General features: G+C 43.5%; 1 protein-coding gene across 9 annotated transcripts in view; it reads left to right on the forward strand.

The window, feature by feature from the left end:
- The first annotated feature begins 9,645 nt into the window (after nt 1-9,645).
- NKTR (natural killer cell triggering receptor) overlaps nt 9,646-25,639 on the forward strand; it is a 39,147-nt gene continuing 23,153 nt past the window's right edge. For 4 of the 9 annotated variants that reach the window (XM_050309510.1, XM_050309520.1, XM_050309547.1 and 1 more), the window contains exons 1-6: nt 9,647-9,683; nt 9,979-10,058; nt 18,166-18,240; nt 20,136-20,243; nt 20,934-20,978; nt 22,685-22,772. In XM_050309510.1, the coding sequence (XP_050165467.1) occupies nt 10,001-10,058; nt 18,166-18,240; nt 20,136-20,243; nt 20,934-20,978; nt 22,685-22,772 (374 nt within the window). In that variant the 5' untranslated portion in view covers nt 9,647-9,683; nt 9,979-10,000. Of the gene's footprint in view, nt 9,684-9,978; nt 10,059-18,165; nt 18,241-20,135; nt 20,244-20,933; nt 22,773-25,639 lie in introns of those variants that run through there. The other 5 variants (XM_050309529.1, XM_050309540.1, XM_050309572.1 and 2 more) reach the window with 4 other exon arrangements.

Genomic DNA, 25,639 nt, shown 5'->3' on the forward strand with positions numbered 1-25,639 from the left:
ATTTGCTGGGAATAACGTGGTACATTCGCATCAACTTTTGCAGAGGCAGCAATGACTGTCTGGCTGCCCTAAATAGTCACATTTATCTGGGGAGACTTTCTCTGCTCCCTGTGATTTTTCACGGCTCTTCCTCAGAGCTGTTTGCTCCCCGGCAGAGTTGTTTACGCACTCGTTATTTTTATGGCTTTCCCCTTCATTTCCCTGTAAGTAGAACAACAAATAAAAGGTGTACAGAGGGTGGGAGTGAGTTCCTGCCAGGGGTCAGTGGCAGCTCAGTCAGGCCAAGCATCAGAAGGTGGTTTCTGACTGCAGGTTCATCCTACAATTGTTCGAGACAAGTCAGAGGCAGAGGTTGACTTTAGAGGAGGAAAATGATTGATGTGCTGCTCTGGCAGAGAGGAAAATAGGAAGAAAATTAAGGCAGAGGCACAGTTTTGTTTCAAGAAATTAATTGTTTCCCTCTGAAAATTAGGGGACACAGTTTATTTCCGTTTATAATGCCAGGAGAATTTGATTTGGCCACATCTTACTTGTCAGTGCCAGCAAGGCACGCAGGAGAAAACGTGCCCATGGAGATGGGATTAAATACCCTCTAATGAGGTTTTCCAATTATTTGCCTTGGCTCATAGGTTTTAACTAGACCCAAGTGCATCCAATGCTTGGGTCAGAAATCATAGGCCAAGCCTTTTTCTACTCTGTGCCTCTCAGTTTGGCCACCTCTGCACACGTTGGCCACCAGCACTGAACTGGCCAGCACTTGACAGAACGTGGTAGAGACATTTTCTAGCGCAGCCAAGATCTAAAAGCCCAGGAATAGTGAACAGTGGAATAGAACTATAGAATGGTTTAGGTTGGAAAAGGACCTCTAAGATCATCAAGTCCAACCATTAACCCAGCACTGCCAAAGCCACCACTAAACCATGTCCCCAAGTGCCACATCTACACCTCCTTTTAATCCCTCCAGGGCTGGTGATTCTGCCACTTCCCTGAGCAGCCTGTACTACTGCTGGACAACCCTTTCCTTCCAGAAATTTCCCAATATCCAATCTGAACCTCCCCTGGTACAACTTGAGGCAGTTTCTTCTTGTCCTGTCCCTTGTTCCCTGGGAGCAGAGCCTGATTCCCCCCCAGCTCCCCTCTCCTGTCAGGGAGTTGCAGAGAGCGAGAAGGTCCCCCCTGAGCCTCCTTTTCTCTGGGCTAAACAACCCCAGTTCCCTGGGGTTTATAAACAAACCTATCTATAGGTTTAGAGGTGTTTCTTGCCTCAGAATCTGAGGCTGAACCTGTGCAGCAACTACTTTATTGATCCTGATTTATGTTTATAGACACCGTGTGATTATATCACTCCTTCGTTTACCCAGATCCATTAACACTTCCATATCTGACTATTTAACTGGCAGCAACAGCTTCATGGCTGGATTTTCTCCCATTCTGTTCCTTAAATTCACCATTAAAACTCCATTATTATCATGATGGTAAAAAGCTCAGTTATTCATTATCACTCTCCCAAAGGCCAAGAAGTTACCCTGGATAAATCCTTGACAGATTCGAGCACCAGGGCTAAATCTGGGTGTAGCAGAATGTGGCACAACTGATTTCCCAGCTGATCCATAATCCATCAGAACAGCAACAGGTATCTCTCTTCAACTGACAAGTGCACACAATTTGATCAGGACACCGTTGACAAGCTCTAAGTACAGGATATCTCAACGAGATGACACCTTGACCTTCCTGAGGCACCAGTAGGTGAGGATTTGGGATATTCCTGCAGAAAAAAAATCATCTCTTTGGAGGGGTTTTGGATTTGTGAGTTTGGTTTTGATTTTTTATTTTTTGGGGGCAGTTTATTGCTGGTTTAGATTGTTTACTCAGAATCAGGTAAATACCATAAGTACCAGTGTGGAAGAGTCTTGTTTCCCAGAGAAGCTGTGGCTGCCCCATCCCTGGAAGTGCCCAAGGCCAGGTTGGACGGGGCTTGGAGCAACCTGGGATGGTGAAAGGGAGTTGGAACCAGATGACCTTTAAAAGATCCATTCCAACTCAAACCATTCTGTGGTTTTATGATTTTGGAAATCTCTGTGTGGTTTCACATGTGGCCACCCCTAATTTGTCACACCCAGAGGGAATTTTTGTCTTGCACTGTAAGGGAGCAGACTGGAAACTGGCTGAACACTGATTTACATTTTATTTACATGTTTACATTCAGCTTTTACTTTAAGCTCCTGCCTTATCCTAAGACAAACTCTTTCCATGCAGAGGCATAAACAAGATTCTCACTACATCACACCAGCAGGTTTATGTATCTGTGCCCACCACGATCTTTCAGTATTGAATTAAGTGAGGCCAAAGCACTGAACTCCCAGCACAAATATTTTGCTGTCGTTGCAGGGAAGAGACATTGCCATTCCCAAACAGATCGATGCAGTTTCCTGTCTCTGACAGTGGCCAGTGTTGAACGTTTCAGAAAACAATATAAATCCTTCCCTTCCAACATTCTCTGCCTGTAAGTGCACACACTGCACTTAATTGTCCAATCCGGGAAAAATAATACCTTCCTGACCATAGCTGATCATAATTGCATAGAGCTTTATTTATATCAACATCAATATTAATCTTGATGGTTATTACTGGTGCTGCTAGCGGGAGGCACTGCATGTTTTATTGCTGCTGTTCTCTAAACATGCTGTGCCAGTCGGGGAGTTCTGGCAATCCTTCATCCCTCCTATGGAAACCGCCCACTTCTTTGCAGGAACTCCCTGCAGGAATCCGTCCTGCCCGTATCCACAAGCCAGAATTTTACAGAATTGTAAAGTCTGGGTTGGAATGGTTTGGGTTGGAAAGGACTGCAAAGAGCATCGTGTTCCACCCCCTGCCATGGGCAGGGACACCTTCCACTAGCCCAGGTTGCTCCAAGCCCCGTCCAACCTGGCCTTGGATGCTTGCAGGGATGGAGCAGCCACAGCTTCTCTTGGCAACCTGTGCCACCCTCACAGGCAAGAATTTCTTCCCAGTATCCCATCTAACCCTGCCTCTGGCAGTTTGAAGCCATTCCCCCTTGTCGAGTCCTTCTATACCCTGTCCCAAGTCCCTCTCCAGCTCTCCTGGAGCTCCTTTAAGCCCTGCAAGGGGCTCTCAGGTCTCCCTGGAGCCTTCTCTTCTCCAGGTGAACACTCCCAGGTCTCCCAGCCTGGCCCCAGAGCAGAGGGGCTCAGAGGATCCCCATGGCCTCCTCTGGACTCGCTCCAACAGACCCATGTCCATCTTGTGCTGAGGACTCCAGAGCTGGACACAGAACTCCAGGTAGGGTTTCATGAGGACAGAGTAGAGGGGAGAATCATCTCCCTTGACCTGCTGACCCGAATTCCTCAGTGCCCTCTTTTGTTCCCAGGATTCCCCGTTCCTCCCCAGGTTCAAGTGCAGGGAGCTTCTCCCTTTTGCCTCTTCACATCTCCTGAGAATTCCCCTCCTCGCCACAGCCACAGCTCTGCCAACTGCTCAGCTTCTCCTTCCTGGCACTGCTCTCCCTGCCATTATCATTCTGCTCCGGAGCCTCAGCTGCAGATTCACCGCCGTAACACCAGAACAAAGCGCCGTATCAATTAGTTTGACCTCCCAGCTCGCAGGGGCTGCCACATTTCCCCCGGTTCCTTCTGTGCTGGGACTCGAATTCTTTATTTTCCAAGCCCTGGCAGCTGCATGGATTTATCTGTGCCCGAGATGGCTTTGTTGGAGCCAGCGTGGCTTCCCTAGGATTTAATGGTTCGGGATCAGCAGCGCATACAAATGGAGCTGCACTTGTTCCTGGGCCAGTTGGGGTTTAGGAGAGATGCAGTTGCTGAGCCTGGGCTGGGAAAGCCCTGCCAGAGCTCGACTGGTTCTGCTTGGAGCCACCTCCAGCCTTTCTACACCCACGTCCCGCTCTGGGAAGCAGAAAGTTTGGGAGAGCAGTGACAGGGTGTCCCACCAGCACTGCAGGAAGTCACTCCTGGCTCAGCACAGCAAACTGAGGGATGCCTGCTGGTCTGCAGAGCTGCTCTGAGCTAAATCTAACAAGCTCCGAAGCACCTGAGCTGACTCAGTTTCGAGCATTTCCAGCTGCACAACAGGGTGTTCTCAGACGGTGCTCGGTGAGAACGCCGAGCCAGGTTTATACATCTTTAATAATGCAAAGGGAAAAAGGTAAACTAAACTTAGGGGAAAAAAGGAAAGGGGGAAAAAAAAACCAGTGGAGAGGAATCATGGTACATTTTTCCCCTCAAAAAGCTATTAATTAAATATTAGTTTGAATCTGAGCGATCCTGGGGATATTACACTTCATACCAGGCCTCTTATGGGGCCATGGAGCTGCCTCCAGCAATATGTATGAATTTTCCCTTTTTTTTTTTTCCCTACTTGTTCAGTCCCATTTTTTATTTCCAATCCCTACCTCGGTGTCACTTCTGAACAAGAGGAGGCTTTTAGGCAAAATTGCCTTATTCCTTTTACCGACAGAAGACCGATACAGGTTGTCAAAGCCCCTGCTAAAAGCCCTCTGTTTTTATCCATTCCAAGAGCTCAGAATTTAATACAGGAGACAAGAGACACAGAGAAACAGATGGGAGGTGGCAAGAACACGGTAACACAAACAGTCTAATTTTATTGGAAAGGGTAAAAACTCCCTTGGTGTTGCTGTTCTGTAGCTTGTCCCACTTTAGTGGCTTCCACGCAAGACTCCACATGCAAAGCCAGACATTGTATCATTAACCTCCACAATTTCCTGCAGCACCAAGTTTCACTGGTTAATTATATGTTGTATAAACAAATCTCTTGGTTCTGACCTAGTTTGAGTATTATTGGATGGGTAAATGGTGTCTTATATGAGGTAGTAGGACTTCTTCCTTTCTTAAAGAATAGTTTTGATTACTGACAAGACATCGGGGTTGGTGGGGTTTTTTCCATATCCCTGAGTTATAACCCCTTGAAGTAAATGTAAAAAATAACTAATTGCTTTGGGGTTTGGATCAGGCCAAATGTGACTCGAGACACTCACAAGACACCAACCCACACATCAGACATTTATTGGTTAAGGAAATGTAAAATCCTCAAGCTCTTTATCTACACACAGTAGAAGAGCAAAATGGAGTTGTTTTTTTTCCTAATTATTTGGGGAGAACTCAGATACTAATAAAATAAGCAGGTAGATAGACAGGAAGGTTTAGAGGTAGGGATCATCTTGCAGCAGCTCAGAGAATCACACAGAAACCACATGAAATGCTGTTCCAGCCCCTCATCTCACTCATATTCAGGTTTCTTGACAGCATTTGCTTTTGCTTGTTTTCTGGATGAGATTCTAGCACTGTTGAGATTTATGAGCTGAGGAGACTGAAGCTCTGTGTTTATGCAGGGAGAACAGGGGCAGCTGGAGGAGGAAACCTCAGGGCTCCCAAACTCACCTGCCCCTCAGCACCTGGCTGGTTTTATTTCCAGTCTCAGCAAGCTGCAGGTAACAACCTGCAGACACCGTGCCCATTTAAAGCCCCAAACACCAGTCTATGTGAAATGGGGGTTTCGGGGTGTGAAGAAGCCAGAAGTGCAGGAATATTCCCTGCCCCATTAAGCAATTCCCACATAATGGATTAATGAGCAGCTGATATCTCTATCCTGCTGGGGCAGTCATTAACCAATTCTGGTTACTGCCTGGATGGCAGATGGGGCCACCTACTCATGCCAGGGATGGAAACACTCCTAAACCTTTAGGGCAGGATGGGGGGAAGCTCAGTAATCCTCTAGGAAGCGTGTTAGTGGTTCAGTTATTAACAGGGTTCACAGGAAATCCCACAGGGAAAGGGAAGGCTGAGTGTAGAGAATTGTAGGGAGCGTTTGGATATCTGAGGTTAGAGATATCCCTGGAACCACATCCACGCTCCTTTTTGGCAAAAGCAAGTCCCAGGATAAAGGCTTTGCTTGGGACATGCCATTTCCTTCCCTTTAACATCTAAACTCTGCACTCAGATGCTGACCTGGGGATTTTTTAATGAATCCCCTTTTTGCTGTTTCAGTTTCCCCAGCAGACAAACCTCCTGCTGGCTTTTCACTTTTAGCTTCTTGTTTGCTCAGCAACGAGGTTTTACCATAATTAAAACCATTTTTCAGTTCTTCTGGTCTGCAATAATTATTTTTCGTAAAAAATATCAAAGGAGTGGTTTTGTGTGATTGACTGATTGAAGGAAGCACTTCAGTTGCTCGTCTGTTCTTCAGTGACACAAGTCTTTAAATGTAACTCTAGAATTTTCCATAGACTTGTAGAATTCTTCTACAGAACTGTAGAATTCCATAGACTTTTGAGCATCTCTCAGTGCTCAAGACTTCAGTGACCCCTGGGAACAGCTCTGACTCAGTTCTTCTCCTGGTGTCAACACTTCAGATCCACTTCCAAACAGAATCTGTGGAGCAGTTACAGTGAGATTTGGAATAACCAGCCCTGAATTCGTCTCACAGAAGTATTTTCAGCACCACCCCCCTCAGCCCAAACGCCCCAGATAGCGAAAAGCTTTGTTGGAAATTCCTTCTCCTCCTTATGTAACAAATTAGGTAGGAAAATACTCAGCAGAGCAGAGGTTTTTCAGGCACTAAGTCCTCTACCAACAACTTGTTGCTCAGAAAAAAAACCCCATCCGTGTTGCCCATTTCAGACTCAGGTTCCACGTATGGAATTTGCAAAAAAGAAAAAGATAAGGAAAAGCCCCTCTAAATACCTAAACAAAAGCTGCTTAGTTCAAGCTCCCATGGCCACATGTAGGCTAATAATTACCGAGGCAATCAAAGGCACTTTGGAAAATACAGCCTGTGTCCGAATTCCAGCAGTTTTACCCCAAAGTGCCCGTAGGCTCCGGAGCTGCTCCACAGTGGCTTTGTATCCTCCTAATTTTCAACCTCCTGCAGTCAGACAGGCTGTGCCTCAGGAAAGAATGCAGCTTCCAGCCAAGAAGCTGGACCCAAGAGCTGTCAATGTGGATTTTTAGGCATAAATTGTATCACTGAGAAATCTCCAAAGTGGATTTGAGGTAGGATAAAGGTGGATCTGCGGATCTTGGTGCCTGCAAAAGTCGTCCACAGGACTGGGACATGAAACCCATGAAAATTTAGGCCTACCAAAGGGGGCATTTCACAAATTGATGGCTTATCAAAAACTAGAATGACACAGAAGTAATTATTCATAACTACACTGAGCATAGTCCCCCTCACACGGGCTACAGGCAGAGTCACTGCCATCAATGGGGACTTTGTCACTGGTTTCAATGGGCACAGGATGTGACCAGAGCAGCATCTGCAGCAGCTCCCAGAGAGGAGCACAAGGCAGAAAATCTTCATTTGTAACTCAGTGTTTCGTGTTTCAAAGGACTGGCTTCAGATGTGCTTTGGAAACTCTTTTTTTTTTTTTTGGGTATCTCTTTCTTCATCAAGCTGCATATTTATCAGCTCTAGTCCTAGACATGATCTTAAGAGCTTACCTCTCAAGGGATCAGAACTTCTTTTCAATTTGTGTCTTTATTAAAATAATCAGGGCTTGAAATTAATTTTTTTTTCTTTTTATTGCTCACAACCTATGCTACTTTTATCAAGAGCAAGTAGTTCATTTCCACATCTTTTTTGAGACTTTTTACTTATTTATTTGCTCATTTGCCTCTAGCAAGCTCACATTCTGAGGAGAGAAAAGCAAAAAAGTGCAGGTAAAAGGGAATTAATAATTTATTTGAAGATTAAGGAAATCAAGGAGATGTGCTGTCAAATTTTGATTCTAGCAAGGAATTCCTGCAGACCTACTATAACTCAACTTCTCAGTAGCTTCGTTTCTCAGTTACCATGTGAAAGTGAGGTAAATAACACCCTTCTACTTTATAAGAGTATTTCACAGCTAAATAATTTAGGACCAGACTATGCTACACTTTTGGTTTTTTCCACATTTCTTGATAACTTACCATGCAAGCACCCCCAAGGACCAGCAAACCTGTGTGACAACTCCAGTGACAGGATTCCTTAGGGACCACTTGCACAATCATGTGGTATCAGCCCTAATAAAGAATGACAGAATCTGGCTGTTAAAACTTCATGAGATGCTCAAATACTGTGGTGACAGCAACCATTAAACTATAGATAAATTACGTCTGAAACAACCCCAATTTGCTGCATTCCCAACTTCTAAAATATCCTCTGATTTCAGCATTGCTACTCTATGCTCAGCAGGGGATTTTTTTCATCTAAAACCTCATCTGAATTTCTCCTCAGACAAGGGCATAATTGCAGATAGTGCTGCCAGGGGAAATTCCTGCAGTGAGTTCTGGTTTGTACTTTTGGAAAGCATTTGGAAACGTTTTGCTTCTCGGGTGGTGAGCACTAAGTGCCCTCTCACTGTTTAGAAACAGGCAAAACTTCTTTCCGGAATTAATAAAGGTACTGTTACAGGAGTATTTATATAAATTAAACTGTTGGGCTACATGAAAAGCTCTTTTAAGCTGCTGGACATCTTCAGTGTGAAGCAAGTTGGCCAGAAGGATGTGCTAGGCTGAGGATTTACAGGTTTAACACTCTTCAACAGTTTGACGCTTAAATTTCTAGTTACCACCTTCCCACTCTGGGAACATCCCAAACTCGGAATAAATAACCTATGGCCTGCCGCAATCATTAGAATGTCTTGGGTTTCATTTTTTAGGGGTTCCTAAGATGTGCCAGGGCTGAGGCTGAGCAAAGGAGCAGGATGATCCCACGTCCTCATCCCGAGGGAGAACCGGGGCAGCCCCGTGTGATGATGAACACATTGCAGAGAACGTTTTTCCATACATAATCTTCTGAGGAATTTTTTTTTTTTGTGCTGGCAAAAATATTTTCCCTTCACAGGGAATCGTCTCAGGCTTCTCGAATTAAAGGGGTGAAGGAGCCGAGGGGGGAGGTCGCTCAGCTCCACAGCCCTGCCCGGGCACGATGGTGAGGGGGAACATCCCCCTGTGGGGATTATTTATTCTGTAAACGTTATTTGGTCTCTAAGGGTTATTTATTCTGCTATTTATTCATGCTACTTATTCTGTAAAGCCCCCTCTTCCCCCTCCCCGAGCCGGGTCCAGAGAGATGGGTAAGCAAATCTGCGCTCCCATTTCTGAGGAGAAAACACCAGAGGGAATCAAGCAGCTATTTCCAGGATTTAAAAATCACAGCCCACCACTTATGGGCAATTACACTTCCCATAGGGAGAAAGCGCGCGTTAAGAGCTGGATTTATTTTAATTATTTTTTTTTTTTTTTAAGCATTCACCGTTTTAAACGCGGCAGGGCACCAGGGGAGGTTGGTCACGCCATGGAGGGAGCGGAGCCCTCACCCCCTCATGGCGCTGTCGCCCGTACCCCCCCTCCCCCATCCATCCCGGGAGAGCACGAGTTAAAAGTTGGATTTATTTTAATCATTATTTTTTTTAAAACAGTCATCTTTTTAAACATGACGGGGGAGGTGTCTCCCTCGTCCCCTCGCGGCGCCGCCTTCCCCTCACGCAGAGGGCGGGAGAGGCGGGGCAGGAGGCGGCGCCCGGCGCGGCCATTGAGCCCCGGCGGGTAATGGCGGCCGGCGGCGGCGGCGGCGCCGCCTGGCGGCGGGGCGGGGACAGCGGGGGCTGAAGTGGGGGGCGCCGTGAGGGGACAAAGCGCCGGAGCCGCCAGGTAAAAACCCTGGAGAAAGGGAGGGACGGGAAGGGCCGGGAGGGGAGCGGGATGGCATGGCATGGCATGGGATGGGAGGAGGGGATGGGCCGCGCCGGCGGCGCTGAGCCCGGCGGGGAGGAACCGAATCCCCTCAGGGCGAATCTCTCTCTCCGCCGCCGGCGGAGGGTCGGGGCTGGGGCGGGGGCGAGGGGCGGGAGGGCCGCCCCGCTGTAGTTGAAGCCCTGGGTGAGGAGGGAAGGAGGGAGGGACGGGGGGAGGGACCTCGGGGGCTCCTTCTGTGCTTTGTGTCCAGGTGGCGAGGCCGAGGGGCGGCCATGGGGGTGCAGGACCGGCCCCAGTGCTTCTTCGAGATCGAGATCAACAGGGAGCCAGGTAAGGGCTGCGCTCTGGGGGCTTTTTCACCGCGTTTTCCCCCGTGGTGACGGGCCCAAGCCGCTAGCAGCGAGTTTGGCCGTGGATGTGTTATTTCTGAGTTACTTTTTAATAACTTCGGGTGTTTTCTGCGGTGCTGGATGCTCCTGGCTCTCTCCTGGGTTCGATTTTTATTTGCACACGTGAATTTAAAGGTTTGGAGAGGCTCATGAACGCTGTTTCTGAAGGTAAAAAGCTGGCTGGTGATGTGTTACACCTTTTCTATTATACCTTTGTTATGCCAGCTCTATAAACTGTGGGAAATTGGGGCAAGCTGTGAGGAGGCTGGAGATTTACTCCTATAAGTATTTTTAATCATACAGTAATTAAAATTGGGAAGGGACTTCAAGAGGTCATCAGGGCTAAATCTTTCCTCCTCCTGCTCAAAATGAGTCTTTTGAATGTACAAAAAGAGCTGACCATTCAGTCATAAGGTATCTCACCAGGCGGCCTGTTTGGAAAAAACAAAACACTGAAATAAAATAAATCCATCCCTTAACTTGTATTTTCCCTATGGGAAGTGTAATTCCCATGAGTGGTAGACTGTGAGTTTTAATCCTGGAATAGCTGCTTGGTTCCCTCTGGTGATTTCCCGTCTCTGTGAAAATGGTTGTACAGATTTTCTTACAGATTGTCTTCTATGAACGTGTATTTATCAGTACGTATTAGTTGTCTCACACACAACTCGGTGCTTTATGTTGCTACTACTTGTCTCTCGGAGAAATGAATGTATGGGATGGCTTCATTTATGCTTTCGCTTTCATTTTCCGCTTTAATGTTTCTCTGAAAGCCTTTGAATTAAGAGGTTGTATCATCTCTGAGACTCCAAATTTCGTCTGCATTCAAATGTAACTGAAACCCATTTAGCTTTTTATTTGCACCGCAGTTTCAAAAGAGAGATTGATTCTGTTCTGACTTCAGAGACCTGATAGGGCATATCTATAAATCTGTTGCTATTGTAGCTCCTGCTTGAGTTATTTTGATTAACAGTGTGTTTTCTGCATAGCTGTATTGAAAAGTGTTGATGTAAGTGGAGTTTTAAAATGTTCTGTTGCTTTAAATTCGAATTTACCATGGAATGAGACGACTGAAAATGTTGTAGATTGTGTAGGTTTCCAGTTAGGGATGGTAGTTTGATGTCGCTGATTTATAGCCAGGACAATGAATTCTTCATCTCATTTGCTTTGAATTTTTTGAAGGTGGTTTTTTTTTTTTGTATTCCAGCTCTCCATCTGAGGGATCTCTCCCTGCTCAGTTTCCTCTCCTCTTTATGCTCAGCTTGCTGCTCCCGTTTCATAATCGCTCTTGTTGCCTCGTCCCCCTCCTCAGCCCCGGGCTGTGCCTGGCGAGTGAAAGTGGATTACTTTGCTATCCCCCAGGTCTGTCCGGGACTGATGACTGATAGCGGTGTCAGGAAGGAATTGCAGCGTTTGTGTTCCTGGTGGTGCAGAGCCTGGCTTACCTGGAGCAGACCCAGGGCTCTGGCTCGCTTCTGGGGCTGTCTGCCTTTATTTTCTCTTCAAAGTAACAGGAATCTCCCAGCTGAGTCCCAGACTCGGGGCCCTGCTGGGTTTATTGCACCTGACTAATGACTGGTATCTTTTGCAGCAAAATGTGCCAATTTGTAAGATGCTGATGGTTGGGACTTGTGCATAATCTCGTCATCCTGCTTTGTTCTGGCGCCTGTTTATTAATTCACTGTGCAACTGTGCCTCGGGATTTAAGGATATATTTAAAAAGCTTTAACGTTGCTCCCTTAGCTGGGAGATGACCTTCAAAAGCTGAATCGAGTGGTAAATCAGTGCTTCCAGATGACACCAAGCACTAACTCTGAGAGCTGTGCTCTCCTGCTGACACTGCTGAGGTATTAAATTTAACTTCTAAACTGCCAGCAGATTTCCAGATTAACATTCTACTGCTTGGACTTTACAATAAACAAGCCCTTATCCTTGTTCACTTTTATTAGATGCTGGCAGACAGATCTAGGGGAGCAGAAGAGCCCTGCATTTTGCTGTTAGCAGAGAAATAGGGCATTGCCCCCACCCTGTCTGCACCGAAAAGCTGAACTAACATCTCCACAAAATGCAGGGATGAGAGGATGTGCCTCTTGCAGCACTGGAGGCACCTCTTTGCCTGCAGAACACCAACCTGTGTCGTTTTAACACTTGGAGTCCAAAATCGTGCCCCCCTCCCAGGCTTTGCTTTCCCAGTGCTTGTCAGATTACCTGTAGCAATTAAAAGTAACATTAATTTCACACTAATTAGATCCCTTAGAAAATGCAGCCATGAATGATGTCACTTTGCTTGTGCTTTCAGCAGCTTTTTTTTTTTTTTTTACAGCTTTTGTGTCCATATTTTAATTTTAGCCGCAGAATCTTGGAATAAAACTTGGTGCCAGCTTGTGTGTGCCTCTTAGAGTGGGGCAAACTTTGTGGGCTTAGTGTTTTTTTGAGTCTAAATTTAGGCTGCTTATAGGAAGTTGCCTGTTAAGCTTTTTTTTTTTTCTGAATGCACATTGTGGCTTGTAATTTTTTTTAAAGAGCAAACGGGGAATAAATCAGGAGTAAACATTTATTTTGATCCTGGCACAGGCAGCACCTCTCCCTTCTTTTGGGCCCCTCACCAATGGATTTGGCTGCTTGCAGCGTGCACATAGGATTAAAGTGCTTACAGCATTCCAAGAATTTGGGGATGGCAGCAGATGCCTATTTAAATAATTCTGTCTTTCCTGTGTGAGGCAAAAATCTGTGTGAAGCTCCAGTCTTGCAGGTACTGTGATAATTGGAACAGATGTCCCACTAGGATGTCACAGATGCTGCTCTAGCAGTTCATGTGGCCATCCAAGAACTTTTTCCCACATCTCCCTTCCTCACCCCATCCCTGCCTGACTTTATCCATCAGAAAGTATGTTATATTTACTAATTATTGCTTTGTTTCGTTTTTATTCACAGAAGAATTTTTTTCGTTTCTTTTTTTTCTCCTGTCTCTTGTTATTGTTTGACCCCTTACTCGCTTTTCCACTTCAGTTTCTTCCTTTCCTGGTGTGTCCCTTCCCTCATCAGTCAATCTGTTCTTTCCTCACTTTTCTCTTTCTAGTCCCTTTTGCCTGAAGTTTGGTGTATTTTGGGATTTCAGCTGCTATGAATTTATGTGAGACAAACCCTGCTGTAAAGTGCTTTGTGCCTCCAGTAGTAACCCGAGGATGCCTTAGGAGGTTTTGCTGCCTTTCCCAAAGACAGAAACTGTTCTCAACTGGCTTCCCATTAACTGAGAGCCCTTTGAAGGGAGACAGTTGTATTTTGGCAGAAAATAGATCAGCACTTCGAGTGTCCACGAGCTGATTTGCAATTCAGTTGTGTCTGGTACAGAAGGAGCCGAGGGGGATCCTGTGTGGGGAGCCCCTGCCAAGGGAGATAAGATATAAGATTGGAGGGAATTAGTTTAATAAAAACTGTAATCCAGTCATCCTGTAGGATTGTTGTTACCAGTGCAGGATGAAATGCTCCGGAGACTCACCTTGAGGGCTGGAACAAGTTGGATGAGTAACTGGAAGACCAATTGAGCATCCTCTTGTGCCAGGAGAAGAAGAGCAGCCTCTCACTTCCACATCCCTTTTTGTGTGCAGCACTGAAAGATGTTGGGTTTTGTGGAGAGCGGGGAAGAGTGGAATGAAGGGAGCTCCAGGCAGTGTTTGTGGAAGATTGGGATTAGGAGGGAGCTGGGGAAAGACATTTGTGGAGGTTTTCCTTGCAAAGGGGTGAGGAAGTGTTAACAAAGTGTTAATGTGTCACACTGCAGATCCTCTGCTTGGGGGAACTGGGACATCCCTTCCTGCGACTCATATTTTAAATGAAATCCGTTCTTTTCCCCAGTAAGCTTTTATTTTCTTACACTGTAGCCACATTTCTACTTTAAAGCAATGCTTTTAGATTTATGGGCCTTAGTGTTCACAAATTTAGGGATAAATAAAGTAATAAAATTCAAATACAGTCCTTTTAGTGAGCTGTTACTTAAACTTGAATGCAAATCTGTCTGAGCCTTTGGGCCCTTGGCAGCCTTCCTGGTCTGTCTGTGCATCGCTGGCTTCGTGGTTGTAATCCCTGCTTTCTCCTTCAGCAGGATATTCCTGCTCAGATCCTGGGAAAAGTGCCTCTTCCCCTGGTTTTACATTAAGAAATTGAGAAAGAGATCAAACCCAGTAGGTGTAATTTTGAATAAATAGGTTTATTAGGGGAGTGTGTATCAGAAATTGATACCTGTGTGCTCTAAATATAATAAAGCAAAACATTTCACATGGCATGGAAAATAACTTAGAAAACAATGTATGTTTGGCTCCCAGGGTCCTTCTGGAAAAGTTAAGCAGCTTAATTGGAGGATTACCATTTGAAACAATAAACATTTGAAATCAATGATTATTCTAATAAACTTTGCTAACAGGAGCCTTTATTTTAATATAGCATGGATATTCCTACCCTGAATTTTGACCACTTAATTTGAGTCAATACTGGTTCTTCCTCAGCGGGAAAATTTGTTTAGGAGTTCAAAAACAAAATTTAGAAAAAAAAGATTTTCCTCTTTCAATTTGAAAGTAGCGTCCTGAAATAGGATTATTTCTGGTCATTTTGCCTTCTGGTTTCTCTAATTGGTGCAGCTCATTAGCCTCAGATAGCACTTTATGAAATCCAACTTCAAAACATCTCAGACTTTACAAACAGCAAGTGCTGCATTTATAATTACTAGTAATGTACATCTTTCATCACTCTAATTTCTATCAAAAACTTTTAAAAAATAAAAGCCTGGCAGAAAATAATACTTCATGAAAGTATTGTTTCCCAAATAACAGGTACAGTGTCCGGGTAGGTTTGTGAGCAGCCTTTGCCTGCTTGACTGGCTCTTTTTAGCAGGTTTTTTTTATTATTTGTTTGTTTTCATTTCCTGTTCAAATATTATGGTTAATCCTGGAGAGCTCCTTCCCTGATCAGATAACTTAATCTTTGCATCAGGGAAATGAAGCTGAAGCAAGCATTGGAAATTTTCTCTGTTAGACTGAGGGATCATTTCAGAGAAGAAGTGTCTAAATCTGAGGAAATAAGTAGCATCTCAAATGCTCTTTTTTTTAAAATCTGTGTTGACTCTGCATATACCTCACCCCAAGTTTAAAATGAGATTTTTTTTCATGAGGTCTAACCATGCATATTTTCATTAATCTTTTTATTAACAGCTGTTATTTCCTGCATCTTTGACCAAGGTGTGAAAATGGGTTTGATCTTTCCTGACACATTTAATTGCCTGTTTGTCAGGGGAAAATACAACCTTGCAGTGATAATGGCATTCCTGGAATTGGAGTAAAACACAGGCAGTAACCCAGCAGATGGATGCACAGCGTGTGGCTGCTGGTGGATGAGGAGCCAGCAGCGTTTTGTGTTGTTGGATAGAACTGGGTGAGCAGCACTTCAGGATTTGTGGAAGAGATCTGTAACCTCTGGATGCTGGAAATGTGTGTGCCAGGCTGGATGGGGCTCTGAGCAACCTGGTCTGATGGAAGGTGTCCCTGCCCATGGAAATGGATGATCCTTAAGGATCCAGCCCAAATCATTCCACGATTCCATGAGCACCTTGTTATTGCCAAAGCAACAGTGAAAGACACTGTTCAAATCTTAATACCTTACTTGTGAATGCCTTTTTCCATCTTCTGCCTTGTCATCTTCAAGAACTTAAAGGAATGTTCCTCCATCAGAAAGAAAAGAAGTGGTGTCTGCTGCTTAAGGTGCTAAATATGATGGGATTATAAGTAGGACTTGCAAGCAGAATCCTTCTACAATTTATGCCTAAGGCTAAAAGTCTCTCGTGGAGCCTGCAGGCACTGACACCTCCCAGTTCTTTGGCAGCTGGCACCTTGGAATCAGCAGCTGGCACCTTGGAATCAGCAGCTGGCACCTTGGAATCAGCAGCTGGGCTGTATTTCTCTTCTCGGAGGAGAATGGGGATAGTGGCAACTTCTTCCCTGGAAAGCATCGTGTGTTATTTCACACAGTGAATGCAGGAGGGATCTTCTCCTCTGGAGCCAGGCTGGGAGAGCTGGGGGGGTTCACCTGGAGAAGAGAAGGCTCCAGGGAGACCTGAGAGCCCCTTGCAGGGCCTAAAGGAGCTCCAGGAGATCTGGAGAGGGACTGGGGACAAGGCATGGAGGGACAGGACACAGGGAATGGCTTTAAGCTGAAGGAGGGCAGGGTTAGATGGGATATTGGGAAGGAATTCCTGGCTGGGAGGGTGGGCAGGCCCTGGCACAGGTTGCCCAGAGAAGCTGTGGCTGCCCCTGGATCTCTGGAAGTGTCCAAGGCCGGGTTGGACAGGGCTTGGAACAACCTGGGCTAGTGGAAGGTGTCCCTGCCCATGGCAGGGGGTGGAACAAGGTGATCTTTAAGATCCCTTCCAACCCAAACCACTCTGGGATTCAATTCCATAATTCTCTGAGATCTGTGGCTTTCCAAAGCAGTTGGTTCAGTTCAGCACTTTTCCAGCAGAAGAATGGGAATGGGACTTCTGTTCTCCTGCATTCCTGGCTCTGAGGGAAATGGGTAACTCTTCTGCTGAAGTGTCTCCTCCCTTGTGCTCATTGTATGCCATCTTCAATCCTCACAGCTTGTCATGGTTTCTTCACCTCCAAATAACTTCCTTTTCACAGTGGTAGCTGCAGAGCTGCTCTTTGATGTGAGATCCCTGAATATTCCCCATTTCTTCATTCTTTGGATGCTCTCCCTGCTCGTTTCCTTTAGATTTTCCTGCTGGAAAATGCTTAGAGAACATTGTTAACTGCACTTAATGAGACACAGACATTGCAGCAGCTGGAATTTTTACCTAAGAGTACAAAATTCAGGTGTTATTTCAGTCCTTCCTTTGTGAGCCAACAATTCACCTCGTTATAATTGTGCATATTTGGCCAAAGCCTTCAAATTGAATGCAGTTTCTTGTGAGCTTCTCAATATTTTATCGGCATTAAATGAAATACATTTCAACTTCAGGTTGGGTTTTCTTTTTTTTCTTTGAAGGGAAGAAAATAGAAGTTATTCCTGGAGTAGTCACTTTTTAAAATGATCCTGCAAGTCTTACCAAGGTGCACCACTAGAGTGTAGTGCTCATTGACAGATTGTTACTGGTCTGCTTGTAGTGCTGGCCAGCTGTGTGGCTTTTAAGGTTTTGTTTCACAACTTTTTCCTTGCTAATTATGTATTTTCCAAAGATTTCATATATTTGGGAATGGTTTGGGGGTTTTTTGGGGTGTGTTTTGTTTTTTCAGTTTGTTTTTTTGGTGGTTTTTTTTTTTTTTTAGGACTCTGCATCTCAGTATCTTGGAAAATAAAATAGAAAATATGAATCAGTTTTAAAATACTTTTCTTTATAATAAATAATTTTCCAGCAGTATTTTAATAGTTTTGGAAGGTAGATAACATAAAAAGAGAAAGTAATATTTAGTTCACAGTATCTGGCAATTAGTGCTGCCTGCCTTTCATCTTTCCTGTTTGGTTCATCTCTTTGTTTTGGTTTGTTTTTTTTTAAACTAAAGGATTTTAGGCCAAAAATACCAATGCTTCTGTAATCCTTACCATGGTGTGGAACTAAGCTGGACTTTTTAGGTCATGATCCTAGGGAAAACTGTGGAAATGTGATTATTAATGCATTTGTATAAACATGGTAATTGGGGGGGGAATTCCTGCAGCTCTCTGAGGGCTTGTATTTATGGTAAATCTTTCTCCAAACAGATCTGATGTGCTAAACTATTTTAGTAAATCACTTTGGCTTTCCAGGTTCAAATCAAAATGGGGTCATTAGGACTTTTAATAAATTAAGTGATATTACTTAGTAATTTTTTACAATTGTTATTGTTCTTCCTTGCAGCGTGTTTTAATATTTGCATATTTAAGACCTTTTCTTATTCTGCTTAATGAAACAACTTTTTCTCTGAAAATTATACTTTAAAAAATGTCTGCTTTATGTCTATGGAGACTTTCTCTGTTATCCCAAAGAGCTACAAGACTCTTAATTTTATTTTTTTATTACTATTTTCTAGTTGGTCGAATTATGTTTCAGCTCTTCTCAGACATTTGTCCGAAGACTTGCAAAAACTTCCTTTGCTTGTGCTCAGGTAAATAACTTGTTTATATTTCAGATTTTTAGGGTGACTGACAATTATTATTTGTTTATACAAGTATAAACCACAGCTATGGGGTTATCTGGGGGGGTAAATGGTGTATGATGGAGATCACTCGGCACCCAATTCACTGTAGTCACTTGGCAAAGCTCACCTGCCCAGGGCTTACCCCTTGCAGTCACTGCCTGACTCCTCCCCACATCCCATTTCCAAGTGGTTTGCAGCTCATGGAAAGAGCTGCTTAGGCAGGAGAGGCACAGGTAGATGGAGCTCAAAGATTTTTGTCTTTTTCAAGCAAAAAAATCAAACATATTTAGGGCTAAAAACTGAAAAAAGAAAAGCCCGACCCATGAGCTTTGTTATGGAGAAGTGTCCGTGCTGCAGCTCCGACCAGTGGAACAAACTGGTCTGTGTTTTCCCTCACTGGGAAAGCCTTGGCAGTGCTGGAAAGGAGGGTAAAAAAGGAGATTAAAACTTCTAAGCGTGGTCTAAACTCACATCTCAACGTCCCAGCTCGATTACACGGTCAAGTGCTGAGCAGGATCCCATCTCCGAGGGGATTATCCACAGCCCGAGGGACGTGCTGGAACGTGGCCAAAACGGGGGGCACACATTGGTAGTGATTGATGGGGGATTTCCAGTGCTGTAGCAAAGAGGGACATGTTTTGGGGAGGAAAGGGGGGGTGCCCATCCCTGTCCTAAATAGCTGTGCTTGCATCACTCCCGTGGAAAATAAAACCGGGCTAGGAGGAGGCCTGGATTGTGGGTGTGGAAAAGAACTTGTGCTCTTTGAGGGAAGGTTCTGTAAGTACCGTGAACAGCAGTGTCCTGAGTGAGTGTTTTGCCACAAACTCTTCTTTGCCCTCATCCTGGCAGGTATGGGCTGTTTGGAATGGGAAATTTGGGATGCTTGAGCTGTGAGTTAATTTGGGGTGGTGGAACAGTAGATTGCCAAGTGGGAAGATTGGCTCTGGGTAAGGAGTGGACCTGCATTTCTGAGGGCAGGTACTGGTTAAATGTCCTCTGACTGGCTGTCAAATGCCTCTTCCATAACCAGTGGTGGTATGAAAGTGAATATTGGCTTATTTACCGTGTCTCCTTACAAAATATCTCCTGAGCACGTGGTTTTGGGTGGGACTTCAGCTGTTGCACGTGGTACAATGTATCTGTTATTTAATTTTCACGTTCTGCCAGCTCCCTCTTCCAGGAGCTCTTGTCTCTTGACGTTCCCTGAGTGGCCCAGTGTAAATCCCTCATGAATCTACTGCACCTCCCCATCCACGTGCCCAGCGTGGTTTCCCTTCTGAGTTTGGGAAGAAATGTTAATGAAACTCGAGGTTCTGGGACCACCTGCCTCAAAACCCACCAGCACCCCTGAACTCCAGCTGCCACTGAAGGGTGGCCTGACCTGTGCACGGACTGGTGGAGGTGTGACACGTGCTTGGAGTAGCTCAATCCCACTTTTCCGAGCGTGGATCACATTGAAGCTGAGTTGAAGCCTGTGCTGAGCTCACGTTTCTCTCCTGGGAATCATCTGGCACATCCAGATGTGGAAGTGGGCTGAAGAGGACTCTGTGAGCTGCAGCTCACACAGAAACCAGTTAACCCATCCTGATCCTGAACTCTTGGTTCCTTATAAATTATCCTGGGTGGATTAACACACTCTTCCTTGGAAGGGGAGGGAATTTTTTTAAGGACCAACTTAATTTTCACCTGACAGTCCTTTCTGCTATTAATGGATGGGGAAAAGGCAACAGGTAGGGCTGTGTTACCTTTCATAGCTTTGATCTTTGCTGGCTCCCATATCCATGAGCACTGGGAAGGAAAAACCCTTGGAATTTGTCCAGTGACAAATCTGTAGATTCTTTCTGTTTTAACCTCCCCTGCAGGTGAAAAAGGAATTGGCAAAACAACTGGAAAGAAGCTTTGCTACAAAGGCACCACATTCCACCGTGTGGTTAAAAACTTCATGATTCAGGGGGGGGACTTCAGCGAAGGTAAAACAGCCCTTTGGAAACTGGGGAGGTTTGGATGGAGCAGAAGTGTTGTAGTTGAAGTGGTTATAATGTGTATAACCTCAGAAAATGCCAAGGAAAGTATTGCAATGCAAATTCCCTTTGCTGGGAAGTGTAGCCCAGATCACCCCTTTGTGAATTTTTGAAATTCTGAGATATTTCAGCTGGTGTAGTGTTGGTTTATTGTGCCATTGGACACATCAGCTGATGTGTGCAATCCTTGCTGGAGGGTTTTTACCATTTTCTATCTTATTAAAACCATTCAAATCCAAACTGAGAGTGCTTTTTCACTTCTGTGCCTGCAGTAGAGGCAACAGATACAGGAACAAAACTGTTGGATTAAGTTTAATAATTAAGTAGTGAGCAAACTCTTAAGTGTTTAAAAGTCTCTAAAGGAAGGTTTTCCAGGAGTTTCTTTGATTCCTTCCCCACAGTCTGTGTACAACAGGATGTTTTATCCTGTTGTCCTTCCCAAAAATCCCTCTCCTTACCAAAACCTTTTTTTTTTTTTGCTGTGTCCTGAAATCTTGTGCCTGATCAAATGATTGTGGAGAAGGAATATTCCTGTTTTGAGTAAAGTAGAAGTGCCTTGTAAAACACTGGGGGTATGATATATATATAGCTTGTGTATAAATGAAATAAAAGTTTTAATTGATGCTTTTTCATGTGTAGGTAATGGAAAAGGAGGTGAATCTATTTATGGTGGCTATTTCAAAGGTAAGAGGAAATATGTCTTTGCAGATTCTTTATTCAGTTCTGAGATAAACAAGTCTTGATTCCCAAACTACTTAATGAAAACAGGTCTACTCATAGATCACCTTTTGCATGAAACTAATGTTGCATGAGAATTCTTTTTTTTTTTATATGCATGACTTTCAGATAATTTTTTTTGTTGTTAATATTTAACTTTAACTGACAATTAATTAAGGCTAACATTATTGGTTAAACATGACTTTCAGCATGGAGGTTAGGCAACTTTATTCATGAATAAACTCCTATCTTCCTGCCTAAAACTGTCAACATATTCTTTTGTTTATAGAGAATGTGGTCTTTTGCAAAATGAAAAGGTAAGAAACACAAGCTCAGTAACACAAATTCAAACTCTGTTCCCTTGTACCCTCCCTAGTAAATATATAGACAACTGATACACCCCTTTGTAGATGGATATCTGTGTTGCTTGGAGAAATGAAGAGTTCTATGTCTAACCTTTCTGAGGGTTAATGACTTTTTCCAGCTCTAAACAGTTATTTCTTCTTTTTTTTTTTTCTTTTTTTTTTTTAATGTCCCTTTTCCTCCCCTTCCCCTACTCAAGGTTTGTATTCTTAGTGTTCATTTCTAAAGTGTTATTTATGAGCTGCACAAGTTGTTTTCCTTGCAAAGAATTGGTGAATAAATTAAATTTACCTCTTTTAAAAATCACTTGGAAGGAAAATGGTGAGTTTATGAAGTATTTGTTTAAAGACAGTTATTTCTGAAAAAAACAGGTGGCTGCTGTGGTATTAAGACACTGGATAGATTTGTTCTGTATGTGTTGCAAGTAGCTCTGCCTGGTTCTGCATGAAGTTTCTCTTAAAAAAAAAAAAAAGAGACCTAGTTTGATGTTGCAATATTCAAATCCTTAGTCAAGGGAAGCCTTTAATAGATCCATAAATTAAGAAGTCACTCAGGGTTTGTTTCTCAACATGGTGAGTGCTGAGCAGGCAGGATTGAGTTTTGATATATAATCTAAAAAGCTGCAGCTTTGTACACTCAAATTACTGTTTTTACTTTGAAAAATGACCTTCAGAAGATCTGGTTTTATATCATGCTGTGCAACCAGAGCTCCTCTTTAATTCACTGGAATATAAAATGCATGTTTAGTTTAGTCTTAGTTGGTTTTATCCTTAGATTCAGGTATTTAGGTGGTTTTTCTTTCCTTGTATGTTTTGAGCCTTCCAGTTTTGAATGGAGGGGTGGCCTCTTTTAGTGCCATACCAGGGAAATAAATGGCTTTTTCTGCTGATCTTTCCACCTGGAGTATAAATAACAATATCATGTATGTTAAATCTTGGTTTAGAATGTTAGTCAATCTGCCAACCTTGATCTTATCCAAACAACCCTGGATTGAAATCCAAATCTGTGAGACTCTAATGTGAATTGAAGACACTAATGACGACTTTAATTATTTCCATTAGAAATGTTTGTGCTAGATCTGAAACTTTTCTGCTTTGTCTCAACCCTTAACTTTGAAGAGACTTTATTTAAACTTGTTTTTCCCCCTCCCTACCCTGTTCACATTTCTCCAGCAGCAGCAGAATTTCTCCTCGTAGCCATCCATAAGTTTAACTAAGAAACAAACCAAAAAAAAAACCAGCCTACCTTGTCAGGGGGAAAAAAAAAAATCAAAAAAAAAAATCTGACAAACATATTTTTTCTTCAAACAGATGAAAACTTTATTCTCAAACATGACAGAGCGTTCCTTTTGTCAATGGCAAACCGAGGGAAACATACCAATGGTTCCCAATTTTTCATGTGAGTAGCTGGGATGCCGCAGTCGAGCTTTTCGCTTGCGCAGAGAAGCGCCGTTCATGAGAAAGATGGTACTGCTGAAAATCCTCCCTGCCCTTGTCAATCCACCTGCTCTGGGCTGCCACTCAGGGGTGGGAGGTGGCAGTGCTCACCGGTTGTGGCCTTCCTTCGGGGTTGGAAGGCTGATTTTCGTGGGCAGAATGGAAATTCTTTGGGTTTTCTGGGTGCACCGAACCTTTATCGGGTTATCTGCAAATTACGGTGTGGAGCGAAGGTGGGGGGAGATCTAAAGGGGATTTATGTGGTTCTGCATGTGCTCCTTAAAAGATGATTTATTTTGGGTAGGTTGTTTTGTTTCTTATTATTTTTTTATTTTATTTTATTTTATTTGGTTTTTTTCAGGAGGAGAATGAGTAAGGCTTTTGTTCATTGGGTTTTTTTTTTTTGTTTGCTTATCGTTATTCTTATTATTAATTTTTTGAGTGTTTGTTCCTTTTTTAATATATTGCTGCATAATTCTGCTCACTTGTGCTTATACCAATACTTTAGTACCGACACTATGTAAAATTATGTGCTGATAATCAGATTTTTCCTTCACTACTTCAGAAAAAAAAATATTCCATTCCAGTAGCCACATTCTGCTCAAATTGTAGACAACACACGACTATACCTTCAGTAAATACTCAGGTCTGATAATGGAGGGGTTTCTGGTTAAAGCAGCTGTATTTTAGGTTCATTATCAGTATTTTTAAGCTTGCTGATTTTCCTGTGATTATTCCTCCTGTTAGGAATTGCCTCCTGTTAATGCTTAGCACTTTCTGTATTTGGATAGAGCAACTTTATAATTTCGATCTTGTGCTGAGAAGTACTTTGTGAAACAACACTGGGGTTTTCAAAAGCAAAGTTTAGAGTAGTTACTTAACTAGAAAAAAACCTTTTTTTTGTTCTCTTTGCCATCTTTCTTGGGGGAGAGGAATGAATGGCGCTTCCCTGCCTGCAGGAAAGGAGGATATTGTCCTCAAGAATCTTTCTTTTTATTTTTCTATGCCTGAAAAAGATCTTCAGTATGATCTGCTGTAGTTCAGATAAGAGACATTTTTAGGCCTCTTCCTAAAAAAAAAAAAAAATGTCCTAAAAATGGAAAATGCACAGGAACCTGAAGAGAGAGTCTTTCACAGTTCAGACATTCCACGGGGATAAAATTGTTTCAAAACTTGGTTTGTGTTACCTTCAAAGGAAATTTCAGGTGCTGTGCTTCCTTACATGTAAATCTGAATGCATATGTGTGCTCATTAATATGGAAAACAGGCTAAATAAATAATACCCTGAATATAAATATATATATATAATATATAAATAACCTCTCTGAGGGCATTGCTTCGCTATTCACCACCTGGTGACTTCCTTTGGGTTCTCTTGCCATGATTTTCCATTTTTAAGCTTATCTGAACAGCACATGAAAACCTAATGATGTCACACGAGTCAAGCAGCTGTCATTTGAGGGCTCTAAAGTTTCTTTGCTCTCCTGCATTTAATTCCAAGGTCATCTTTTCCCCCCTTAGGCTCAGTAGACTCAGCTGGTTTGATTAGGTTGGAGCACCTTTGTCTGTCCCCACACAGCTTGTGTTGGATGCTAAATTATAACTTACACAGGACAAGAAAATGAACAGAATTTAAGGGCACTTTCCCCAAAGAGAGAAATGTTTTGAAAGATGCAGATTTCTTTTAAAAAAACCCTGGTTTTTCATGCTATCAGTGTGAAGAGAAAGTGTTAGTTTGGGAATTCAGAGTCAGAGATTTAAACACAGGTAATCTCCATGGAAAGTGGATTCCCCTCAGCTGCCTGTAGGAATCCAGAGCTGGTTTGAGGGTTTTGGGGTGTCCTCCTTGCTTTCAACTGCCAGGAGAGATGGAAGTGGATGTCCTGATGACCTGCCTGCCCCAGGCAGATTTCCTGGGTGTCCTGGGATGTCTTAAATGGCACCAGAGTGCCCTGGAGTCAGGGAAGTGAGTCAGGATTCCAAGTGGGAAACCACTGCTGCAGGTTTTCTCTGGGTAGTTCCTGCCTGAACTTTAAAATGCAGTTTATTAAAGCAGTTAGTCTTGCTTGGTGGCATTTGTCTGATGCCCTGAGGGGTTGTGCTGTGCATCCTGACAGCTTTGCTTTACTCAAATATTTTGCTTCCTTCAGTGATTTGCTTTAAGCTGGAATTAAAATGTGCTTTTTATACTCCAAGTAATGCTCAGGTTCTCTGTAGTTTACCATCAAGAAGATTTGTTCTTCAAATGCATAACCTGGAAAGTGTGTGAAAGGCAGTCCTTAGATTTTTTTAGTGTTTGAATGTGTTTAATTTTATTGTTTAGATCTGTAGGAAGGGAAGTAGCTCATCCCTTTCTCAACTTCTTTAGACCTTTACCTTTATTTTCATAGATCTCAGGGTTGAGAGCTCTGCTTATTGTGCACTTCTAGTGGAGCAGAGCAGGAGTGGAAAAAGTGATTTTTCATTTAGAGATTTGTCCAAGGAGGGCTGAAATAATGGCAAGAATCCCCACTAAAACCGTTTTCCTTGTTCATCAGGAATGCTCTCCCTGCTTACCAGGGAAAAGTGTCATTTGGAATAACGGCTCCTTGCAGGAATTAATCAGGCAGCAAATCCCTTTGGCAGATTGCATGAACAAACCAGTCACAACAGGACTCTGCAGTGCCTAAAAATCATTCAGAGTTGATTTAAAGTGGTCAGTTTGACCCAAAATAGAAGCTCCAGGCTCATCTGAATGTAAACAGGAATCTGACCCACCCTAAAATACCCTCAGCTTTCTCTGACTGGGCAGGAATTTCGCTGGCATGACTGAACCTGAAGAATTTCTGA

Source organism: Myiozetetes cayanensis, unplaced genomic scaffold, assembly GCF_022539395.1.
Source record: "Myiozetetes cayanensis isolate MyiCay16 unplaced genomic scaffold, myiCay2020 scf1, whole genome shotgun sequence".
NCBI lineage: Eukaryota > Metazoa > Chordata > Aves > Passeriformes > Tyrannidae > Myiozetetes > Myiozetetes cayanensis.